Consider the following 21,272-nt stretch of genomic DNA (forward strand, 5'->3'; position numbering starts at 1 on the left):
CAAGGAAATTTAATTGATAATTGACAAAGGAAGACATTACATTTTGCACATACTGTTGATATTACTTACTAGATTATATTGAACAAAAGAAGACATTAAGTTTTGCACTAGCGCTTAGCGGTACATAATTTTGAGTGATGTCACAAATTGTTATATGTTATATTTGGGTTTTACGCCATCAGCTTTGTGGTTCCATGGGTGTTTTTTTTTTTTTTTTTTTAATTTATGCTAGGCATTCAGAGTTTTTAAAATTTTATTTTTTGTTCAATAGGACTGTATATATAATATTCACACTTTTTTTTCAGGTACATATATTCTTTCCCTGCTTCTTCATGGTCATCTGCCTATTCCTGTTCATCATGCCCCTGACCGCGAGTCCTATGGAATGTTTTATGGGATTACTAATGGTGGCTACTGGCATTCCTGTGTATATCTTAGGAGTGATGTGGGAAAACAAACCAGAGGCCTTCAAAGTTTTAACAGGTCTGTATTTAAATGCTGTATCCATACGTCATGCAATAAAATTCATAGTGAAGATTTTATAGAGATACAAATCCCTGGGATAATTTCCCGTGTTTTCCGTCTATGAGACTCCTAAATAAAGTATAGAAGGAGGATTGTAAAGTCGTTATTTTCTTTATAATATGTGTTTATGATGTCGGTTTTGTTACATCTCGGTTGATAGAGCATGAGTCTTTGCAACATCTGTGCGGTTAGACATTCCTTACATGAAGTGGTCTGTGTTACTTAGGAAGCTGAGAAACAGGCCAGATTTGTGTCAATGTGATTATGATTTTGAGCCAGATGTTTTACCCGAAATGCTCTGGATGACCTGCGATGGGCTTCAAGGAGATCCCACCCCAAAATTTACCCTGGGTGGTCTCCAGCTACAAGGAGACCCCACCCCAAAATTTACACTGGGTGTTCACTGAGCAAACAAAGACCTTTTTTGACAAAAATACTTAACAGGAAAGAATTTGATTGGTTTAGATTAATTTGACCTTGAACCTTTATCAATTTACACTTACAATTATCCTTAAAATGTTACTTATATTGTCATATGGTCCTTTTTTATGAAGAAGATTACAGGTGACCTATGACCTTTACCTCTGATCATGTGATCCCAGAAGTACACAATAGAGCTTTAGTCCTAACATTACAACTGGATGAAAGCCACTGTTTACGATAAAGATCCTCGTAAACGACCTTTATGCACTTGGCTGTTACTGTTGACTTTGAACAACAATCAGCGTGTGGCATTCAAACTTTAGAAAACAGGATTCCACAGTTTATGTGACCTGCTGCCAGCCTTCAACTAAAACACACTAAGCCTTGTGTATATTTCTGAACCCGTAGTACGTAGAAACTATAAAGGGTAATTCTTTAAATCCTTTTACTACCTATAACTCTGTCATATAGTAGCCAGAAATGATATACAATATTTTTTTTATTTCGGATTATTTCAACATTAAATATGTAAGATAGATGTAAAAATATGGGGGCTAAGGGTTTAATTTTTTATTTTATTTATTGTTATTTTATTTTTTCAGAAAAGTTCACAAAATTTACTCAGAAAATGTTCCTGTGTGTGAGGGAAGAACTGAAAGAAGATTGAAGATGCCAGCCTACAAAAAGAAGATACATAACAACACAGCAAGTCTTAGCTATTTATTGTCATTTTAACTGCTGCGGGCCATGTAAAAACTTTGGGAGTGTCCAGTAAGACATGGTGGGACTTTTCAGAGTAGATTACTCCTGTGTTTTTGTTATGCCCCACCATTTATTGGGTGGGGTCATACAGTATGCCCCGTATTCATCCATCCTGTTCCATTCTGAATCAGTGTCACATCTTGAGAACTAGCTGTCTCTCACCAGGCATTTATGTCTGATAGACATTTCCCAGTTGAAATAATATGGAACCTTTTTAATGAATTTAGACGTCAATTTGACTTATGGACCGCTGCTAGGTAGCCTGTTGTGCTTCACGTTTAACGGCTGTCGTCAAATACTGCCAGTTCTTTGCCATGTAAGATTTCTGTGTTGTCTTAATAGAGTCCTAATGAAGTTGTTTTTGAGTGTCGGTGTCTTCCTGGAAGTTTATAAAGCTCGAGGCCAATTTCTGACACAACAGTGTTACTCACACGAGAAAGATGATGAAGAAAACACTCCAAAGCTCTTAATACTACGTAGTATATCCTGTCGAATTGGTTAATGGTATTCACTGGATTTTATTTTATGTACCAGCCATTTCATCAAGGGATAGGATTATCATCTTATTCATGTCTGTCCGTCCGATTGTGTCACATCATTTTTCATTCCAAATCAATGTCATATTTTGAGAACTTCTCAACAGATTTTTTTCATGTTTACCCAGAAGTATCTTAACATCAAATCCTACACCTTATTAAGGCTGTCATCAGTCAAGGTTCAAGGGTCAAAGGTTACATTTAACAAGGGGTCAGAGGTTACATTTAACAACTTCTGCAGTTTCATCAAACAATGCTACTTGTCTGGGAGAGAGGCAGACATATTCTAGTTTTCTTTTGAATGACATTTGCTATAAATGAAATTTTATCAGTGACAACCAACCAAAAAATCTTCAACTTAATGTCATAATGTTTTTGCTTTTAATGACCTGTGGACCAAGTTTTAAGTTTTAACCTTCCAACTAACTCTTATATTGTCAGGTTAACTAATGATATTAAGTAAGATTGTTGAAGGAATCTCAGTTTCTGATTAAATCTGTCGGTGTTTTAAATAATTTCAAACTCATACATATTCATACAAACTCATACATATTCATACAAACTCATACATATTCTGTTGTAAAAAAAATTGTAACATCCCTAATTTTTTTTTTTTTTTTTAACTTTTATCCAACTTTTGGAATGGAAAGTCCTTTTGATAGATATTTAACGAGACTTTTTCAAACATAAACTTTTTTGTTTCAAACTCCAACATATGAAATATTTCTAGTTCAAGAATAGTGCTTCATTTTTTAATTATTTCCATTTGTTTTACATTTGATCAAAACTCCATTATAAGGGAAAACATCCATTAAGTATTGGCTGTAACTTCATAAAGCTTTTATTTTTTTAATATGTGCATATAATATATATATATCATATATATGGAAAATCATTGTTAAATATTGTTTGTAAATCTGTTAAGCTTTGTGATGTGTAGAACACCTACATATTCAAATCTGTTATTTTCAGTACCAGGTACATGCATTGATGTTTTGATGTTCATTAACAACTTTTTTTAAATGTCAGTATTTATGGTAAATATAATAGAAAGATTTCTCATCATTTTACATTTAGTTTTGACAGATCTTGTGTAATCTGGATTAAAGAATTGCTATTTTCCGACTCCAGGCAGTTTTGCCACACTCAATTTTCAGACAGTGGAAAGTACAACTTCATTTTTTAGGGGAATAATGCATTTTGGGTGTAGAGGATAAAATGTGTCATTACATTTACAAATTCTAAGATTGTCAATATTTTGAATTGTTCATATTTTGTGATGTTTATGTTGATATTGATTAGCATTGTATTTTTGATGTATTTTATTCAAGTCTTTGTTAAAAACTGTTCAGTTTCTTTTATCACAAAAATAGAACGGTTTTTATATTGATGCAGATTTCTCAGCTTTTGCAAGATTGATTGATTGATGGATGGATTTATTGATTTATTGATTGATTGATCAGTTACTGGTACTAATGCTTGTCTTACTAAATCAATTATATCAAATAGTTGGAGGCTTGAGCGTTTTGTACGTCAGTATAAAGATATATTTAGTTACATTGTGGGACTCTCTGGCTGTCTACATTATAAATTTATGTATATTTGGATCTGAAATTCATCTGTATTTGTCAAATGTAAAAATTATTTGTCATCTTCTACTTTTGATTCATTTAGTTTTGTCTGTTAAGACAAATATTGAAGATTATGATCGTCTTACCATATTTGTTTGACATGTGTAAAAGTTTTAGTGTTTAACACCAGTCAGTGTTTCTTCAAATTGTCAATTTTTGTGTTTTATTTACTTTGTTACCAAAATATAACAATTTTTGTTTACATTATTTTTTCCTATCATTTTCATAAAGTGTGTATAGAGTATAAACGAAAAAAATCAAAACACCAACAATTGTCATAATACACCAGATTACGTTTGTAGATACCATGAAGTTCAAAGCAATTTGCTCAAAACATTTAAATATGTTATAAAATCTCTTTTTTGCTGCAATATTATCAGTTATTGTTGAATCTATATAAAAGCTATTTTTCTATTATGAAGTACACTATTACATGTACTGGTAAGAATCTCATTAACAGGGAATCAAACATTCTGCATATTGTGTATGATACTTTACAAAGGTGCCTGTATTTGGGTATGTTGAAAATGCAATATTTAACATGAATGTGATGTACTTCTCTGATAATTTTTTTTAGTCCGATTTGAATTTTCGTTACACATTTTAATGTTAGAGAAGGATGTTAACACTACTGTATATTGATTTGATCAAATATTTTTTTCTTAAACCTAATTTACAAGGCATTAAATTTCTTATTTTTTTAAGTGCAACTGCCACACATATTTAACATTTGGTTACTGGTTTTAGATTGTGTTCAGATTTGGTGTTTTTAGGGGAGATAACTGTGACACTGTGTGCCTAGCATTTTATCGTATGTAGTATTGGTACAAAATATGTACTTCATATTCCAAGAAAAACAACCAACGCAATTACATATTTTTTTTATGCTATTCTTAGATATCAATCTTGGAAAATATTATTTTACAATATAACCATTTATTGATACTCAACAAAGAGAAAAATGCTGAGATTTTTTCATTTTGAAATATGTGAAAGAAGACAGATATAAAATGAGGTATGGTTATTGTATAAGAAATTTTGTGCTTTCATAATAAAACAGGTCTTTTTTTTTTATTTAGAAAATGACATCGGAATGTACCACTTTTTCCAGTGTGATATTATGTTAAAATGTAAATATAACAATATTGTGCAGGGTTTTCCATAAAAGCTGGTCACCGGCCAATTTGACCGGCTACTTTGATCATTTGGCCGCCTACACCATTCCAGTTCCGTAATAATGTTCCGTACCTGACTACACGTACAGGGCAGGCCAGCCTCCTACTTTCACTACACAGCCTACTACTAACAAAATTATGGAAAACCCTGTTGTGATATTTTGAAAACCATTCAATATAATTAGATCATACTAACCCCATTGTTTCATAACAAGTGTTCTACACCTGAGCATACTTCAGTAGCCATTAATTTGACAACTGCAAGTTAAATGAATAATGATATTGGGATTACAGGCATTCATCTCTTACAAACATTTTTAAAAAATTTTTAACTAAAATAGACAATTGGTACTCCTTAGTTACTTAACTGCAGGGACGTTTTTTAAGGTAATGAATTAGCATGTTGTATTTCAATAGCAATATGTACATTAACACCGCTATCTTATATAATCTCTTTCCTCTTAGTTTAGATATATATTATATATTTAAACATAGGTAAGAACGGGTATATTACAGACCAATGATATTATTTGAAATTAAAAGTAAAAAATTACCGCCTTGAATTTGTATCAGTTATTAGCCATATTTCAATGTTATTAATTATTACGCAATATCAGAGTGAAGATGCCTGTGTTAGAAATATAGAATTACTTTTATAAATACAACCTTCTCGATTTGCACCGCTATATTTTAGAACTCGATATTGTTGTGTAAGTGTAGTTCACAAGTGTTTCCTGCTGTACGTTTTTTTTTTTTAAGTAATTGAATGCGTTCTTCCTGACCACGGCTCTTGTCAATTATGTATATATATAAATATAGACGGAGTGCAAAGTGACTGCAGTGTTAATGTAAGTCATTAAAAATAAATTAGTGTGGGTGTTTTGTTTATAAATACACAGTGGTATATTAACGAACAACTGTGTTAATGACACTGTGTACAAGAACTGTGGAAATTCATTATGTACATAAAAATCACAGAATAGAGCTGCATTGTTGTGTCCGTCCTTAGTTAAAAGAGGAGATGCATTCTGTGAACCTCTCAACAAATTCATTTACATCAACACCATAGTTTCATGATATCACTGGTTAAGGTAATGGGTCAAAGGTTAAAGTTCATCACTTCGGCTCCAATTACATCATTGATACACGTCCTATCCTATATTGTTTTTAAATGCATTTAATTGGCCTCTCCTAGTTATCATACAATAGAGACAAAAATATAGACGGTAACTTTAAACCTGAAATGAGTCTGGATGCAATTTTTTGGAAATATCGAAAAAAAAATTCTTAGGTTTTTTTTGGGGGGAGGGGGGGGGGGGGGGGGGGTTGGATTTAAGAATATAGCTAGATCCCAGTTGCCCCTTGCCAGGTTTGTTGAAGTTTGTTTTATGTTTACCTCAGGAGTTAGACTTCGTGTGAGGGAACTGAACACATTCTATCTGTTCTAGGCCATCTTTTGACATGTCTCTGTAACATTATCTGTATCAACATTGTAGCATTGGTAAACACTATCTTTTATCACGCCCAAAAGATATTAAGTTAATTTTTTTTTAACTTTGGTATTGTGTATGTTTGTTGGAACTCGTTATATACTACAGTAGCTTCGTGTTTTTAATCAATGTGTAATGTGGAAAGTTTGTCCTCTTTGGTACATTCCATAATCATATACCAGTTATATTGTAGCAAGCAATATTTTTGGAAGAGCTGAACCAATTTCTGTATTTATCAATGACTTGTTTGATAAAAGATTAATACTTTGCAATGAATCCTGACTTGACAAGACACCTGGACATCTTGTACAAGAGAAACAGATATCAATATTGTGTTATATAAAGTATTTAACTTATCATGATAACTTTTCTGTGTGGATGTCATTTCTTGAAATCCAGTGATTTACAATTGAAAGTAAATCACCTATTAACAAGACTGTTTTGAGGAATATAGATCTGTGACCTTCATTTATTATTTACGTTAGAGGTCGTGAGTTGTCACGATGAGGTGTGGATTAAAGAGTAATTTCTTTTTGTGATTTTCATACTAGACCACCAGAGGAAGAAATTTCATCTCAAGTTTTGTCAGGTAACAAAATAACAATGGTTTAGTTAGTAAACTTATTTATTACTGCTCTACAATGTATAGAAATTGTTTACAGGAGACAAATTGTTAGCATATTTATATTTATTGAAACAAAACCAGCAGTTTTTGACACACTGCCGTGCATATCTTACAAGTTTTGTTGATATACGTGTTGGTTTATATAATTGTTATTTTAACATAGGTTACCTGTACGTAATTCTACTAAAAAATGTCGGACATCTACAAAATGCTCAGTGAATCAAATAAAAAATGGACTGATGCAAGTCAGATCATATCATTTTTAATTACATGTTAATCAGTTCAACTTATTAATTAACACTTGCTCCTATATAGTACTAACAAAATAGTCTAGTTAAGTGTTTTTGCACCGAGCTCTGTAAATGCTTTATTCATTTTAAATTCTGGTAGGAGAAATGCTTTTTAGGACACAATTTCTGTTTTTTGTAACTTTGAACAGTTTACCAAAATGAGAAATTTTGCATCTGTCATGACTGTGTCTCTAAAACACCTTACATTTATTTAATTATGTATGTAAATGTGTGTGATAGATCAATGGAAATGTGTGGTTATGCAGGAATGTGAAACTACTATTTCAATTAAAATATTAAAAAAGACAACTTTTGTTTTCAATCTATTGTTCAGTTCCTTACAGTGTATGGAGAATCTTCCTGAACTCCAGTGTGTGGAGTTAGATTTGGATCGCTGTGTGTTTTACTGGTTGATGGCCCTAACGAACTTGTATGTGTTGACGGGCCGTTAAGAATGCAATAATAATAATAAGTTAAGATTCGTACCAGCGGGGGTCACCTACCATCTTGACGTGGTGTTGTATCCATGGAAAATGATGAAAAAAAAATAAACAGTCGAAACGAACAGAGAACATGGAACACCACAATAGGTACTACATGTAGTAATAGTGTTTAAAACAAGGGAATTATTTTTTCAACTAATTAAAATTTCGCGATCTGTATGTAAAAAATTTGGAAGTTTGTTATTGCCACAACCTCGGTGGAAATCTCTATCTTTTAGAGAACAAGTGAAGACTGAACAGTGGTGGGCGCCACAACCTCGGTGGAAATCTCTATCTTTTAGAGAATAAGTGAAGACTGAACAGTGGTGGGCGCCACAACCTCGGTGGAAATCTCTATCTTTTAGAGAACAAGTGAAGACTGAACAGTGGTGGGCGCCAAAACATCGGTGGCAAACTAACTTTTAGAGAACAAGTGAAGACTAAACAGTGGTGGGCGCCACAACATCGGTGGCAATCTTGAAGAGAAGTTAAAAAAAACGTTTTAATTAGATGAGAAAATTTCATGTGACTAAGGGGAGGTAAGTCAAATTCAGTGCAAAAAGCTCCCGTTTCATTCATGATAGGACGTATTACATCCAGACTAAAGGAATTTGACTTATTTGAAATGTAATAATATGGTCTTGACAAGATGTCACAATTTACCAGGAGGAATATATTCGTCAGGTAATTAAGGTATTTTGATAGTGGTTTTAAGTGTACATTGATTAAAACAGGACAGTGGTCTCTACCTCATGATGACTTAATTTCAAAACGAGTTTTGTATTTATTACTTAATATAGGAGTAAAGACAATGATAATAATTGGGCAGAATTTTAATTAGATGTGAGTGATGGAACAATTTGTCTTCATTTAAACTACCATTAGTTATTTGCAGTTTTAATTTACTAGATAATCTCTCAATTAATTCCAATAAATATAATGCCTAGAATGTTCTTATTCATAAATAAGTTTCGTCTTGATCACGTCACCTGATTGTCTCATTCAGCATAGGTAACAAACGTGCCATCCGCGTCGTAACAAGTCTTGTCTTAACTTAAATTGTCAGGTAATATATATATATATATATCTTCCTCTTCAGAAATATGGGTTAGATAAATAGAATTTGACACTCGTGCCGGTGTGATGTAACTGATTAAACCTCGTTAAATGTATCCATGCGTTACGTTCTAAACGCTTGTGAACCTTCAAATTATTGAACAAGTTTAATACATTTAATTTTAATGCTCGAATATAGTTTTTAGTGTATATGATAATCCTCTCGACCTGAGTTGAACATTGTAATAAATTTTGGTATTCAATCTCTACAGAGTCATGATAATGAGTTCTGGTATAACGGAGCGCACCGTTATCAGTATCACAAAATCAGTGGGATATACTGGTGAAAACGGAGAGAGCAGATCTCCGGAAAAGATTGTAAAATAAAACAATGGTTAGTAACTCTTCCTTATACAGACTGTGGTCTGAAAAAAACAAACAACTTCATGTCATTGCGGCCACGCTTATAAAAAGCGGAACATTTCTTTCATAAAGATAGAAATACAATTCATAAAGACAACAGTTAGATATGATAAAGAAATGATGAAAAAATGTCTTTAAACATAATTTTGAGAGTCTGGTATGAAAAATTAATAAATTTGTTATTTAAATGATCTTTTGTCTGGACATCGGTTCCCGGCCGTTAAGTATTTCGGAACGACCATTTTGTCAAGCCGTACCACATGAACTATTGACCCACGCCCTTATAAATTTGGTAGCTTAACACATCGTGCTTTCAGAAAGAACAAAAATTGTGATTAAAACCATTCACCATAAAATATTATGTGTATTTTTAATTAATTTACATTTTGACATGTCAAACATCCTCCCGGATATAATGAAGTAATATATCAAGTCCATCCTCGTATGTCAATGATTTTTTGTCGTCTGCCATGTAAATAAAAATCGACCATGGATATTAGGCTACTTTTTTGCAATTGTTGGCTATGGAAGCCCGAACATGCATGCCTTACAATGAAAAATGATGATTTTGAAACTATCACGTTTGATGACTCATTTCTTAACTTATTTGTAGCAAGTTGTAGACCGAGAGATGAAAAGATAATTTTATTAAAATTTCTCAGTTGTGTTATGAAATAGGAGCTTATCGACAATTATGGCTTATTTGAGATAGAAAAAAACTTTAATATATAGAGCCACACATAAACACATAGGTCCACCATTTTCGTACCATTGTTTTAATTTTTTGTCATCAAAATGTTATTCCCGTCCAAATGATGATTTTATGTAAAGCACGTGTACTTCTGGGTTACTCTAGACTAACTCAAGCGTCTCTGTGATTTAATGATGTCATCAGAAACGGAAGTGCAATCACAGGTCCGATACATATGTCGATCATTTCAGGTGAACGAATTTGAAGTCTTTTCCGCGGATATTGAAAAAAATACTGGTCTTTTACCGGTCAATTTTAAAATAATATTTAAATATGAACACATTTCAAGTCATTTATGTGTTTGATTGGTGGCAGTTCACCGGCAAAGCGTAGCTAGCGAAAATGATTGTTAAGGGATCCTAAACCTATGCGCCAAGGGTATTGTAACTGCTCCGTTAAGGTTGGCAGGGACGGATAATCGATTTATTATTCATTTACGAAAAAGATCACTAATACTCGAAACAGTCATATCATCAAATTGATGATTTATGTTATTATACCGAATTAATGATATCAAATTTTGTGAGAAAATATTAAAACAACGCCTTATAGAAAGATGGCGTTTGTTGTGGTAATGGGTCGTCTGCAGAAATCGAACATAAAAGTTACGTGGAATTACATGCAGATTGTGGATTTAAAGTTACTTTAAAAAGTCCTTTGTGATTGATGTTGTACTGTATATTTGGACGTTTATTAGATGTGCACCATTAATTTGTCTGTTTCATATAAGTAAAAAGTGGTAACTTTTTAATTCGAGTGTTAAAAAATACTCCTAAATATCGTCTCATCTAAAATAATGAGACCTCCCTTTATTCGGAATATCTCTCGATATACTACGTTCACCTAATAATAAAATTAGAGAGCATACGAAATTCGAAAGATGGCGGAAGGTGGAGGGGAAGAGGAAAACCCTTTTTCTTTCAAGAAGTTTATGTCTAAAACAGAGAAAAAGGAAAGAAGGGAAACCGAAGATAAAGATAACAGCAACGAAGACTTTGATGTTGATCTGCTTCCAGATATCAGTCTATCGAGTCAAATCAAAGAAAAAGCATCCGTCGTGAAAGAAGGTGGGCTGGGTTATCCTATCTCCGATCTTTGTTCACCTGAAAGGACCGATCCCTATCTTATCATAGCTGTATATTTGACTCGAAATTATTTGAATTCTCATTTCATTTGTTGTTGATATAAAATCTGTTGACAACTATGCTATATAACAGAGGATCTGATACTCAAATAGCCAAGTAATTGACATTTGATGAAGACCAGGTTGAACTACAGGAATCTGATATTCCTGATGAAATTATGTGTATGCTGAGAGGCTTCAATACCAACATCCTAACTTTTTCTAAATGACATTTTGGCTTCTTTTCCCCTTATATTGCACTCACCATTTATATAGATACAATCATCAGTATGTGACTACGTTGAAGGACGATGATTAACAGATAAATGTAGATGAAAATCGTATAAAAAAAAATTACATGATACCTGCTATTTTGTGTTGTATACAATATCTATATTTAATTTATAGAACAATAGGAACATCTGATTCCTTTGGCTAAACAGGTTGGGAAAGTCGTGACAAATAAGCATGTGGAAAAGAGATATGTAAAGCAATATATTAAAATCTAATGTAAACTTCTGATGCCAGAAATAAAGACATCATGCAAAATCAAATCCGTCTCAGTTTTCCGAGTGACTTCCCAGTTCTTTTTTCCCCACTTATTTGGGAAGTGGCTTTTTTATCTGATTTTTATAAGAAAACTGGTCAGGTGGAACGAAAATTTAAAGGAGTAAATTATACGTTTTGGGAATTCTGCCATATTATGAAAAAATCCAATAAGGAATCCCATAGTAACTCAAAGAAATTTCAGATGCATTCATTTGTGTTTAAATATTTATTGATCCAGTGAAAACATGATTTTTAAAAAAATGTATTATATTTAACTTATTTTATTACTCAGATTATATCTACCAGCTGGCTTATTACTGTTTCAAATAGTTTGAATAGCTGAAGAATACAACTGAGTGAACAGCCCAAGTCTAATTCTAATAAAAAAAAAAAAGCAGCATAAATTGTTAAACTTTAGCTTACCTTTTGTTTTATTTTCCAAACTAGAGCCAAATACCAAACCGAAAAAAAAGGGAGGAGATGAAAATCCATTTTCATTCAAACGTTTTCTGGAATCAAGCAGTAATGGAGCGAGACCAAAATCTGTCAGTAACAGATCAAGCACTAGTCCACCGGTGCCAAGACATGTTTTGGATGGCAGCCCCAGTCTGTCCAGGAACACACCAGACTTTGCCAGTGACTTGCCAGATTTTGTTCAGGACCATTTCAGTGATTTAGAAAGAGAAAGATTGGGATCCAGGGATCTAGAACTACCAGATTTTACTCAATTTTCGAATTCCAATGAGGGCCTTGGAGATGTAGGATCCCCCTCCCTTCTTTTGGGAGGGGGCAGTAGAAGTCGTACCTCTAGTCATGGTCGAGTGACCCCACAAGGGGATAGTGGAATGGACAAAGTTAATGACTTAGTGCAAGATACATCATCACAAGTACCCACAAGCTTACCAGATTTTTTGTCAGATGGTGTTTTTAACAGTTCAGACATTACACATAGTGGAGAGTCAACATACCATCCGAGTTCATGTAATAGTCATGGAATTTCGTCGGTACGAGAAGGCGTCGCTTCACTAGAAATAAATGGAGATTTTGAGCTAGAACTGAGAAGGGTAAGTTGACATTTTCTACCAGGAAGCAAAACTTTGAGCTTCTAACTCTTAAAAAATATACTCACTTACATTTGTTTATAGATTGATAATTTTTTTAATTGTTTACAGCATTTATGCATTTGTTTGTTATCATCTGTCTTCATTAATTGATCGTTTCTCATTCTACTTCAATTTGAAAATATTTTGACCCTCCATTATATGATTCTAAATCCATTATATTAAGCAAATTTACAAGCACAACTATTTCTAATTGGAAAAAAACTTTTTAGAATATTGTGTACTTTGTGAATTTTCTGGTTTGAAAAATCACATGACATCAGCTCTGCAAACTGGTTTACTGTTAGTAAGAGCAAAAAAATAAAAGCTACTTTCTTCTGAATCAGGATGGTTCTAAGTTAGGTTTTTAAGCTTTGATATCCACAGAACAGATGTAAATGTAAACTTGTATGGATGTCTAATTTTTGTCACCAGTATCGAGAAGAGAACAACTTACTACGTCAGCAATTGGCAGAGGCACGGCAGGAAGCCGTGTTAGAGACGCAGAGGTGCCATAAAATGAAGAAAGACATGGAGATTTTACAGAAAAAGGAGGCAGAAGATACTGCAGCCCTGGAGAGAATGGTGCAACAAGTCGAGGCTAACCTAATCACAACTACGGTAGGAACAAATAATTCAAAGTTTGGCTTTGGATTTGCAACATCCTCGATACTCCAGGGGTTACGATTCAGGGCTCTTACACCCCATTTTGGGACTGAGGCCCGGGGCCCTTAGAATTGGGAAAAATAGCTGCGTTTTCCTTAGAATTGGTAAAACTTAGGGTCTAAATTGGGAAAAAAAGATACTATTTTGCATTGGGAATGGGGCCGAATGTCGGCCTCAAATCTGGCAGATTGAGAGCTCTGCGATTAATTTCGGTCTCTGCACCCATGGAACATGTCATGGCAAAATTGAAGGCACAAGTGAAGTTATTTGATTGGTTCTAGAAGAAAAAAACTAACCAATCACAGGGTGAAGACTACAAAACAGTGACACCCTACTTCAAAGCTATTACAATATAACGTTTTGTGACATCGAGATGCATTTAATGTACATCTAGTGATCAAACTATTTTTTCTTCTTATCTGCAAGGTTTCGCACATTGAACCTTTAGTTTTGCAGTAACATGTTCCAGGGATTCAGAGAGCAAAAGTGATCATGATCCCTGGAGTATCAAGGATGGGTTTTTAATTTGTTGTATCTTGTTTGATTGGAGCTTAAGGTGCTGAAATAAAATTACAGCAAATCTTGAATGTTGGTCCAATCAGGTGTTACACTAAAAGTGTCTGCACAATGTTTGAAAAGGAAATTCTCTAAGAAAGGGAAAAATTTCCTAAGTTGTATTTTTTTGTAACCATATCTTACATTGACAAATCCTTCATAAAAGTATCATTCTTCTTTCAATAAACAATTTTTAATTGGCTGGTGACAAGGGGCTAGTTTTTATTCTGTGAAATATCAAGAATTCTTTTATTGTACAGCTGTAATATCAGTGTATATGACTTTTTACAAATTCAAACAGTAATCTAGTTGATCACCCTTGATTTAATGTTAAAAACTATTTTTTAAAGGTAAATTCATGCATATTGTGATGTTAGAAGGAGTAATGGTTATTTTTTATTTTTGTTTTCAGCAAAGAGCTGTTAAGGCAGAGAATACAGTGTCACGACTCCAGGCAGAGGTCAAAACATTACAGGTATGAAAGTCATGTTGTCCAACACTTCACAGGTGTCAGACAGAGGTCAAAACAATGGAGGTAGGAATGTCATGTTGTCCAACACTTCACAGGTGTCAGACAGAGGTCAAAACATTAGAGGTTGGAATGTCATGTTGTCCAACACTTCACAGGTGTCAGATAGAGATCAAAACAATGGAGGTAGGAATGTCATGTTGTCCAACACTTCACAGGTGTCAGATAGAGATCAAAACAATGGAGGTAGGAATGTCATGTTGTCCAACACTTCACAGGTGTCAGACAGAGATCAAAACAATGGAGGTAGGAATGTCATGTTGTCCAACACTTCACAGGTGTCAGACAGAGGTCAAAACATTATAGGTAGGAATGTCATGTTGTCCAACACTTCACAGGTGTCAGACTGAGGTCAAAACAATGGAGGTAGGAATGTCATGTTGTCCAACACTTCACAGGTGTCAGACAGAGATCAAAACAATGGAGGTAGGAATGTCATGTTGTCCAACACTTCACAGGTGTCAGACAGAGGTCAAAACATTACAGGTAGGAATGTCATGTTGTCCAACACTTCACAGGTGTCAGACAGAGGTCAAAACAATGGAGGTAGGAATGTCATGTTGTCCAACACTTCACAGGTGTCAGACAGAGGTCAAAACAATGGAGGTAGGAATGTCATGTTGTCCAACACTTCACAGGTGTCAGACAGAGATCAAAACAATGGAGGTAGGAATGTCATGTTGTCCAACACTTCACAGGCGTCAGACAGAGATCAAAACAATGGAGGTAGGAATGTCATGTTGTCCAACACTTCACAGGTGTCAGACTGAGGTCAAAACAATGGAGGTAGGAATGTCATGTTGTCCAACACTTCACAGGTGTCAGACAGAGATCAAAACAATGGAGGTTGGAATGTCATGTTGTCCAACACTTCACAGGTGTCAGACAGAGGTCAAAACATTATAGGTAGGAATGTCATGTTGTCCAACACTTCACAGGTGTCAGATAGAGATCAAAACAATGGAGGTAGGAATGTCATGTTGTCCAACACTTCACAGGTGTCAGACTGAGGTCAAAACAATGGAGGTAGGAATGTCATGTTGTCCAACACTTCACAGGTGTCAGACAGAGATCAAAACAATGGAGGTAGGAATGTCATGTTGTCCAACACTTCACAGGTGTCAGACAGAGGTCAAAACATTAGAGGTTGGAATGTCATGTTGTCCAACACTTCACAGGTGTCAGACTGAGATCAAAACAATGGAGGTAGGAATGTCATGTTGTCCAACACTTCACAGGTGTCAGACAGAGGTCAAAACAATGGAGGTAGAAATGTCATGTTGTCCAACACTTCACAGGTGTCAGACAGAGGTCAAAACATTATAGGTAGGAATGTCATGTTGTCCAACACTTCACAGGTGTTAAACAGAGGGGGATCCTGTTATGACAGATATGAAATAATTCTGCCTCACACATCATCATGTTATGTAGCTTAATCATATGATAATCAGATAATGCCATCAGTTTTAACACATATTTAGTAAACCATTGATGATACATTTCATGGCGACTACATTAAATATGCTGAGATTTTATTAAATATGCCAGTAAAATAATGAAACGTGGGTTTGGTAGGTGGACAGGAATATATTTTATCTGTGGTGTGATAATTTTGCTGGCAAACATTCAACATACCTCATGCTCACCAGCCATACTCTTACACTCTGTTAGTGATTCACCTGTAAATGCTACCTAAACTAATTACTGTTGTTGGCTCCAATGTTAGCGCACATTATCTCTTATTGTGGGAGGCAACTGGAGTACCTGTGGGAAAACCCATGTGGACGGGCAGTTGACCCCATACCTTTTTACATCTGTCTGGGAATCAAACCACATATGGCTAAGTGAAAGACAAAAGCATTGCCTTTGTGCCTGACAATTAACTTCAGGTGATACAAATGGTTTAGAATCTAATGCTGTAATTACTATGATTTTTGGAGAACTTCCCTTAATCCATTTAAGTCAACATTCATTGAAATGAGACACAATTATTTTATTTTTCAGGGTCGGTTGACCAGTATGCGTGCAGAGAATGAGATACTAAGGTCTGGAGACCGGGGTTTGGCTGATATAAGACAGAGAACATGTCACGTATCCCAGCAGTTATCTACAGCAGCCTCAGCTGCTGAACAAAACATTAGGTTGGTGAAAGTGTACACGATATAATTGAATATCGTAATCTCATCCCCTTTTCAGGATTGAGAAGTCAGAAAAGATATTGTGGAAGCAATTGAATGCGTTGGTAACACTTTGGTAAATCTGAATCACTTTTGTTCATGTGAAAAAAATAAGTTTTTCATAATTTTAAATGTAACATTTCAGACTATGGTAAATCTTCCGTCAGTTCGAATAGAATGGTATTTTAAACACATGATTTTTTCAATAAAAATTTCGTTGTCAGTCAAATGATAATTGGCACCCTTTCTCGTCTTGTTACTTGTACATTTCAAATTGTTCGAACGTATCATTAGACTGCACAAATAACTATTTATAATGATATCGGCATCACAATAATAACCCCATATGGTCATCAACGTAAACACAGTGAGTATCCGACTGTAAATGTCCATCGTAAGCAAATGATACTGCCAAATTATACTCATACATGTCGCAAAATTAGTATTGAGTCAGTGTGATTTCTTTCACATCTTGCCGTCATACCATGCTTGTGCTATCTGACACAATTTGAGGCCCTAACTCTGTATTACAAGCGATCAGTGAATACAGACCACGGGATGTTGGCAAGTGTATTGTCAAAGTGCAAATAGTGTTTCACTTCACACTTCAATAAGTTAATCACATCAAGACAATCCCGTTTTATTACGTCAAATGAATAATTGTCGGAATCACAGATGTTTTAACAATTCATAGTCATAAGTCTTATTTCACACTCCTCGTTGAACTGATGTGTCTCAACACTGACTTCTGCCAATACACAAACAGACATTTTTTTCAGGCTTCAACTAACACAGTGTCTTCGTTGTGATATCCACTGTGATGAAGAACAAAATAAATTCTGTGATTTCTGAACAGTCAATTAACATGGACAGGAACTCATTATATATCAACATAAAATTTTCAGAAATGCCAATATTGATTATTGGTTTCCTGTCCTGCTAAGAAGTTTTCAAACACTTCGTCACGATTTTGGGCAATATGGACTTTGATAGTTTGAACTTTAATTTATTTTCTCAACCATAATTTTGCATAATTCGAACAGGTTAAACAATAGCTTTTCTTTTCTTTTCTGACTGACAGAAGGTTTACCGTAATATACACCTCAAAAGACCTAGCCAGCACTGCTCTGATAGCTAGAAATTATCATTGTAAAGATAAGCTTTAAGATTTAATATGTTTACTGAATGACTGTTTTGTAAACTGTATTTTTGGAATAATTTGTATGAATTAGAAGACATTTTAAATATTTTTGAAAACTTAAACAGTATATTACATATACTGACAAGTTATTGTCTTTTTTTCAGATTTAATTCCTTAAGGCAGCTCTTTGAGATATGGTATGAAAAATAATTAAGGAAAAAGTACAGCAATTTTTTTTTTATTACACCTGCTTCACTTAATGTGGTTCTTTTTAACTTTTCGACAGGCAACTATTACAGGGAGTGGATAGTCTTCGGCAGTTCTCACAAATATTATCATCAGTTGAGAAGATCACCGAAGAACCAGTCGAACAGCAAGAGCCAGGAAGCCAGCCAAGTGAAACTAGCCACAGTCAAACAAACAAAAGCAACAAATCAGAAAAAAATAAAAGTGGCCAATCACAGCACAGAAAAGCAAAGTCTCCGGACGACGATGACATCCAGCATAAAGATTCATCTACACATGAAAAAGACAGAGATGGAGAAGTTACGTGACTCTGGCTGTGATGGCAGTTTGTTACCAGTGTGTAGGTGGTGTATTTTTATATCATAAAAACCTACTGGAATAGTTGATTTAACCATGTATTTGATGTTATTTTACAAGATGAGTCCAAGATGTTGTGGTCAGAAATCTTTGGTCATCTTATTCAACATTTAGTTCAATTTCAAAAGCATTGGAAAAGTGGACTGTTTGAGGAGGTATTTGCTGAGCCTAGTGGTGACTGTGATTATACAAGCTGTGCTTTTTTTGAAAAATTGTGGATTATTAACTGTGCTGCATTAAACTTTTGTTAAAATTAACTAAGGGAGACAACTGGTCTTGTAGAGTAAACATTGGTTGCGTGTCTGCAACTTATGTTCACCAAACCAATATAGCTTTGGAGTTTTACCAGTTCAATGTAATTGTGTAACATCAAAACTGTTTCAAAAGGAACAAAATTATACGTAACAAATTAAAGTCCGTTGTCAAGCCAATATGAGATTTGTTAATCAGAATTTTCTGATCATCATCATTGTATATTCGTTTATTTACTTATTGGGGATAAATAAGTTTATGTAAGTAGTCATCGAAAATCTAATGATCTCTCTGTTAATTACAAAGTCTAATTAATGCAGTTTAGATCTATGAAACTTTAATTCCTCTTGAAAACACATGGTAAAATTGAGGGATTTTGAAAGCTATTAAATTTGCATAGTGAAGTCAAATTACCTTTAAAAAAATCGTGTTTGAAATCAAACATGTACTATGTTGTGAAATACTATGTGGTTTAATTTTTTAATTTTTTTGACGGAGTAAATATTGCACATTATTTATAGAAAGAGCAATGGGAACTCATTTTTGGGGGAGTTCGGATGATATTTTTTTTTTCTTCAAATCTGTGATATTAAAAAGTGCTATACAGTCAACCTACTGAATTTAGACTTTAAATTAACTATGTGATGGAACATATTAGTGATACAGATATTTGTTCATAGTATTTATAGATTATAAATAGATTCTATCGGCAGTGTTAGTCACTCTCACAGATAACGCTTCCTGTTCAGGAAGTAGATAAGTTTTGGACGATCAGTTTGTTAGTATTAATGCTCAAAAATTATTTCAGAAGAAGAAACTGATCTTCAAGTGAATATTTATCAAAGTACCATGGTCGCAATACATAGCGGACCATCAGAATTATATTTTTCTAGGTAAAACTACAGGGAAATCTCTCTTCTCTCTCACTGTCCTCATGCAGATATGGAATTTTGCCCTATCTGACCAAATCAATTGGTCCCAGCAAACCTCATTTGACTTAAAGCAAACTCTGTAATCCTGAATTTTAATTCAACTCGACTAATGATTGGCTCTAGTTGTAAAATTTATTATAGTAATTTATAGGTCAACTCTGCTACCTTCATCTACACTAGTTATTTAATTCATCATACAGAATTTTATAATTTATCATTCCCGAAAATAGAATAAATTAATAAAACCCAACTCACTAAGTAGATTTGTGGCAAAGTAAATTGTTGATATTCTTTTATTCTGTCTTTATTGCAGAGTTTGACGTAAAAAGTGTTGGGTCACCAATTCATTATCAATTTGTCATTCAACAATATCGTAAATGAGTATGAAAGGAATTAGCATAGATTTTCAAGACATTATTTACAGATGAAAGGTATAAATAACGCTGAAATTATTATAGAAAAAATAGTAATTTGTACAACTTTCTTTACATTGTTGATCCAAAATTATCACTTGTTTTTATTTTTAGTAAATTCCCTGTGTATTCAGAATATCAATATATTGATGTAATGGAGGAAATTTTAACTTGTTTAAGATATATTCTATCGTTAATACATTATTTTTTGTCTGGTTATGTAATGATTTTGTCAGGTTGATACGACAAAGTATTTCATCATGATGTACATTATATTCTGTTGGTTACCATGACAATAGTGATCATTTGATGTACAAGTCGTGTCACCTAATAACTGTATTTCTGGTTTACAATGGTGTATAGAAATTGAGTGTAGTCTTTATCAATCACTGTCAGGCTTACCATGGTTTGAAGTAAAGGAAGTAATTGAAGGGCAAATGTATCGTTTTGCAAATCTGAAGATGGTGTTTGTATAACACTGTGATTGTATCCTGTAAAAATTTAGCCATGTACAGGGCCCCATTTTAGCCCCACCAGTATTAGAGAACAATGGTTATTGATATTTTCTCACATTAATTTAAGAAAACCTCTGAAAGAAAACAAAAAATACATTTAAATCAACTCTCCAGGACATTTGACAAAGTTGAAAGTTTACTGATGAAATATATTTTTTTAATTTTACCTAAAATCGTCAATTCAGTTTGTTTCCCCTTGACCTGGAAAAGTCAGATATAAGTGCTAAAATTTACAGACTGTCAGACCAGCAACATTAAATAGAGAATGAATCCTTACCAGGGAAGTAACTCTGCCATCTTTGATAGATTATGAGAGGCATCAATAATCCTGAATTTTTTTTTAAAAAAATAAAAAAGAAGGAAAAATCCTGTAGTGATAGATGTAAGTTAAATGTAATTCTCTTATTCAATATTTCAATTTTTTTTTTAGAAATTTTCAAGAAGTCAGTTTCAAGAATTGTTTCATAGAATAGCCTTTGCTATAAACCCATGTCCAGTAATCTCCCTTTACATTTGAAGATTTTTAGTTTGAAATTGGTCTGAACAGT

The 21,272-nt window shown here is 33.8% G+C and overlaps 2 protein-coding genes across 2 annotated transcripts in view; both read left to right on the forward strand.

Moving 5' to 3' along the window:
* The window catches only part of LOC132553006 (Y+L amino acid transporter 2-like), a 31,191-nt gene extending 28,350 nt beyond the window's left edge, over positions 1–2,841 (forward strand). The window contains exons 9-10 of the mRNA XM_060217213.1: positions 306–483; positions 1,551–2,841. Coding sequence (XP_060073196.1) covers positions 306–483; positions 1,551–1,615 — 243 coding nt within the window. The 3' untranslated portion in view covers positions 1,616–2,841. The remainder of the gene's footprint in view (positions 1–305; positions 484–1,550) is intronic.
* An 8,208-nt stretch (positions 2,842–11,049) lies between these two features.
* On the forward strand, positions 11,050–19,326 carry LOC132552956 (endosome-associated-trafficking regulator 1-like). Its single transcript, XM_060217158.1, has 6 exons — positions 11,050–11,236; positions 12,289–12,905; positions 13,377–13,562; positions 14,575–14,637; positions 16,696–16,832; positions 18,296–19,326. The coding sequence occupies exons 1-6, from the start codon at positions 11,050–11,052 to the stop codon at positions 18,561–18,563; spliced, it is 1,458 nt and encodes a 485-aa protein (XP_060073141.1). The 3' UTR covers positions 18,564–19,326.
* The last annotated feature ends 1,946 nt before the right edge of the window (positions 19,327–21,272 follow it).

This window comes from Ylistrum balloti, unplaced genomic scaffold, assembly GCF_031769215.1.
Source record: "Ylistrum balloti isolate Yb309-2 unplaced genomic scaffold, AGI_CSIRO_Ybal_v1 Utg369636, whole genome shotgun sequence".
Lineage (NCBI taxonomy): Eukaryota > Metazoa > Mollusca > Bivalvia > Pectinida > Pectinidae > Ylistrum > Ylistrum balloti.

What these genes read in the sequence shown, in the direction of transcription:
- LOC132552956 (XM_060217158.1), top strand. Translation starts at nt 11,050, where the DNA reads ATGGCGGAAGGTGGAGGGGAAGAGGAAAACCCTTTTTCTTTCAAGAAG. An exon ending in CTAACCTAATCACAACTACG is followed by an intron (nt 13,563 to 14,574) that starts GTAGGAACAAAT and finishes TTTTGTTTTCAG; the next exon opens with CAAAGAGCTGTTAAGGCAGA. An exon ending in GCTGCTGAACAAAACATTAG is followed by an intron (nt 16,833 to 18,295) that starts GTTGGTGAAAGT and finishes ACTTTTCGACAG; the next exon opens with GCAACTATTACAGGGAGTGG.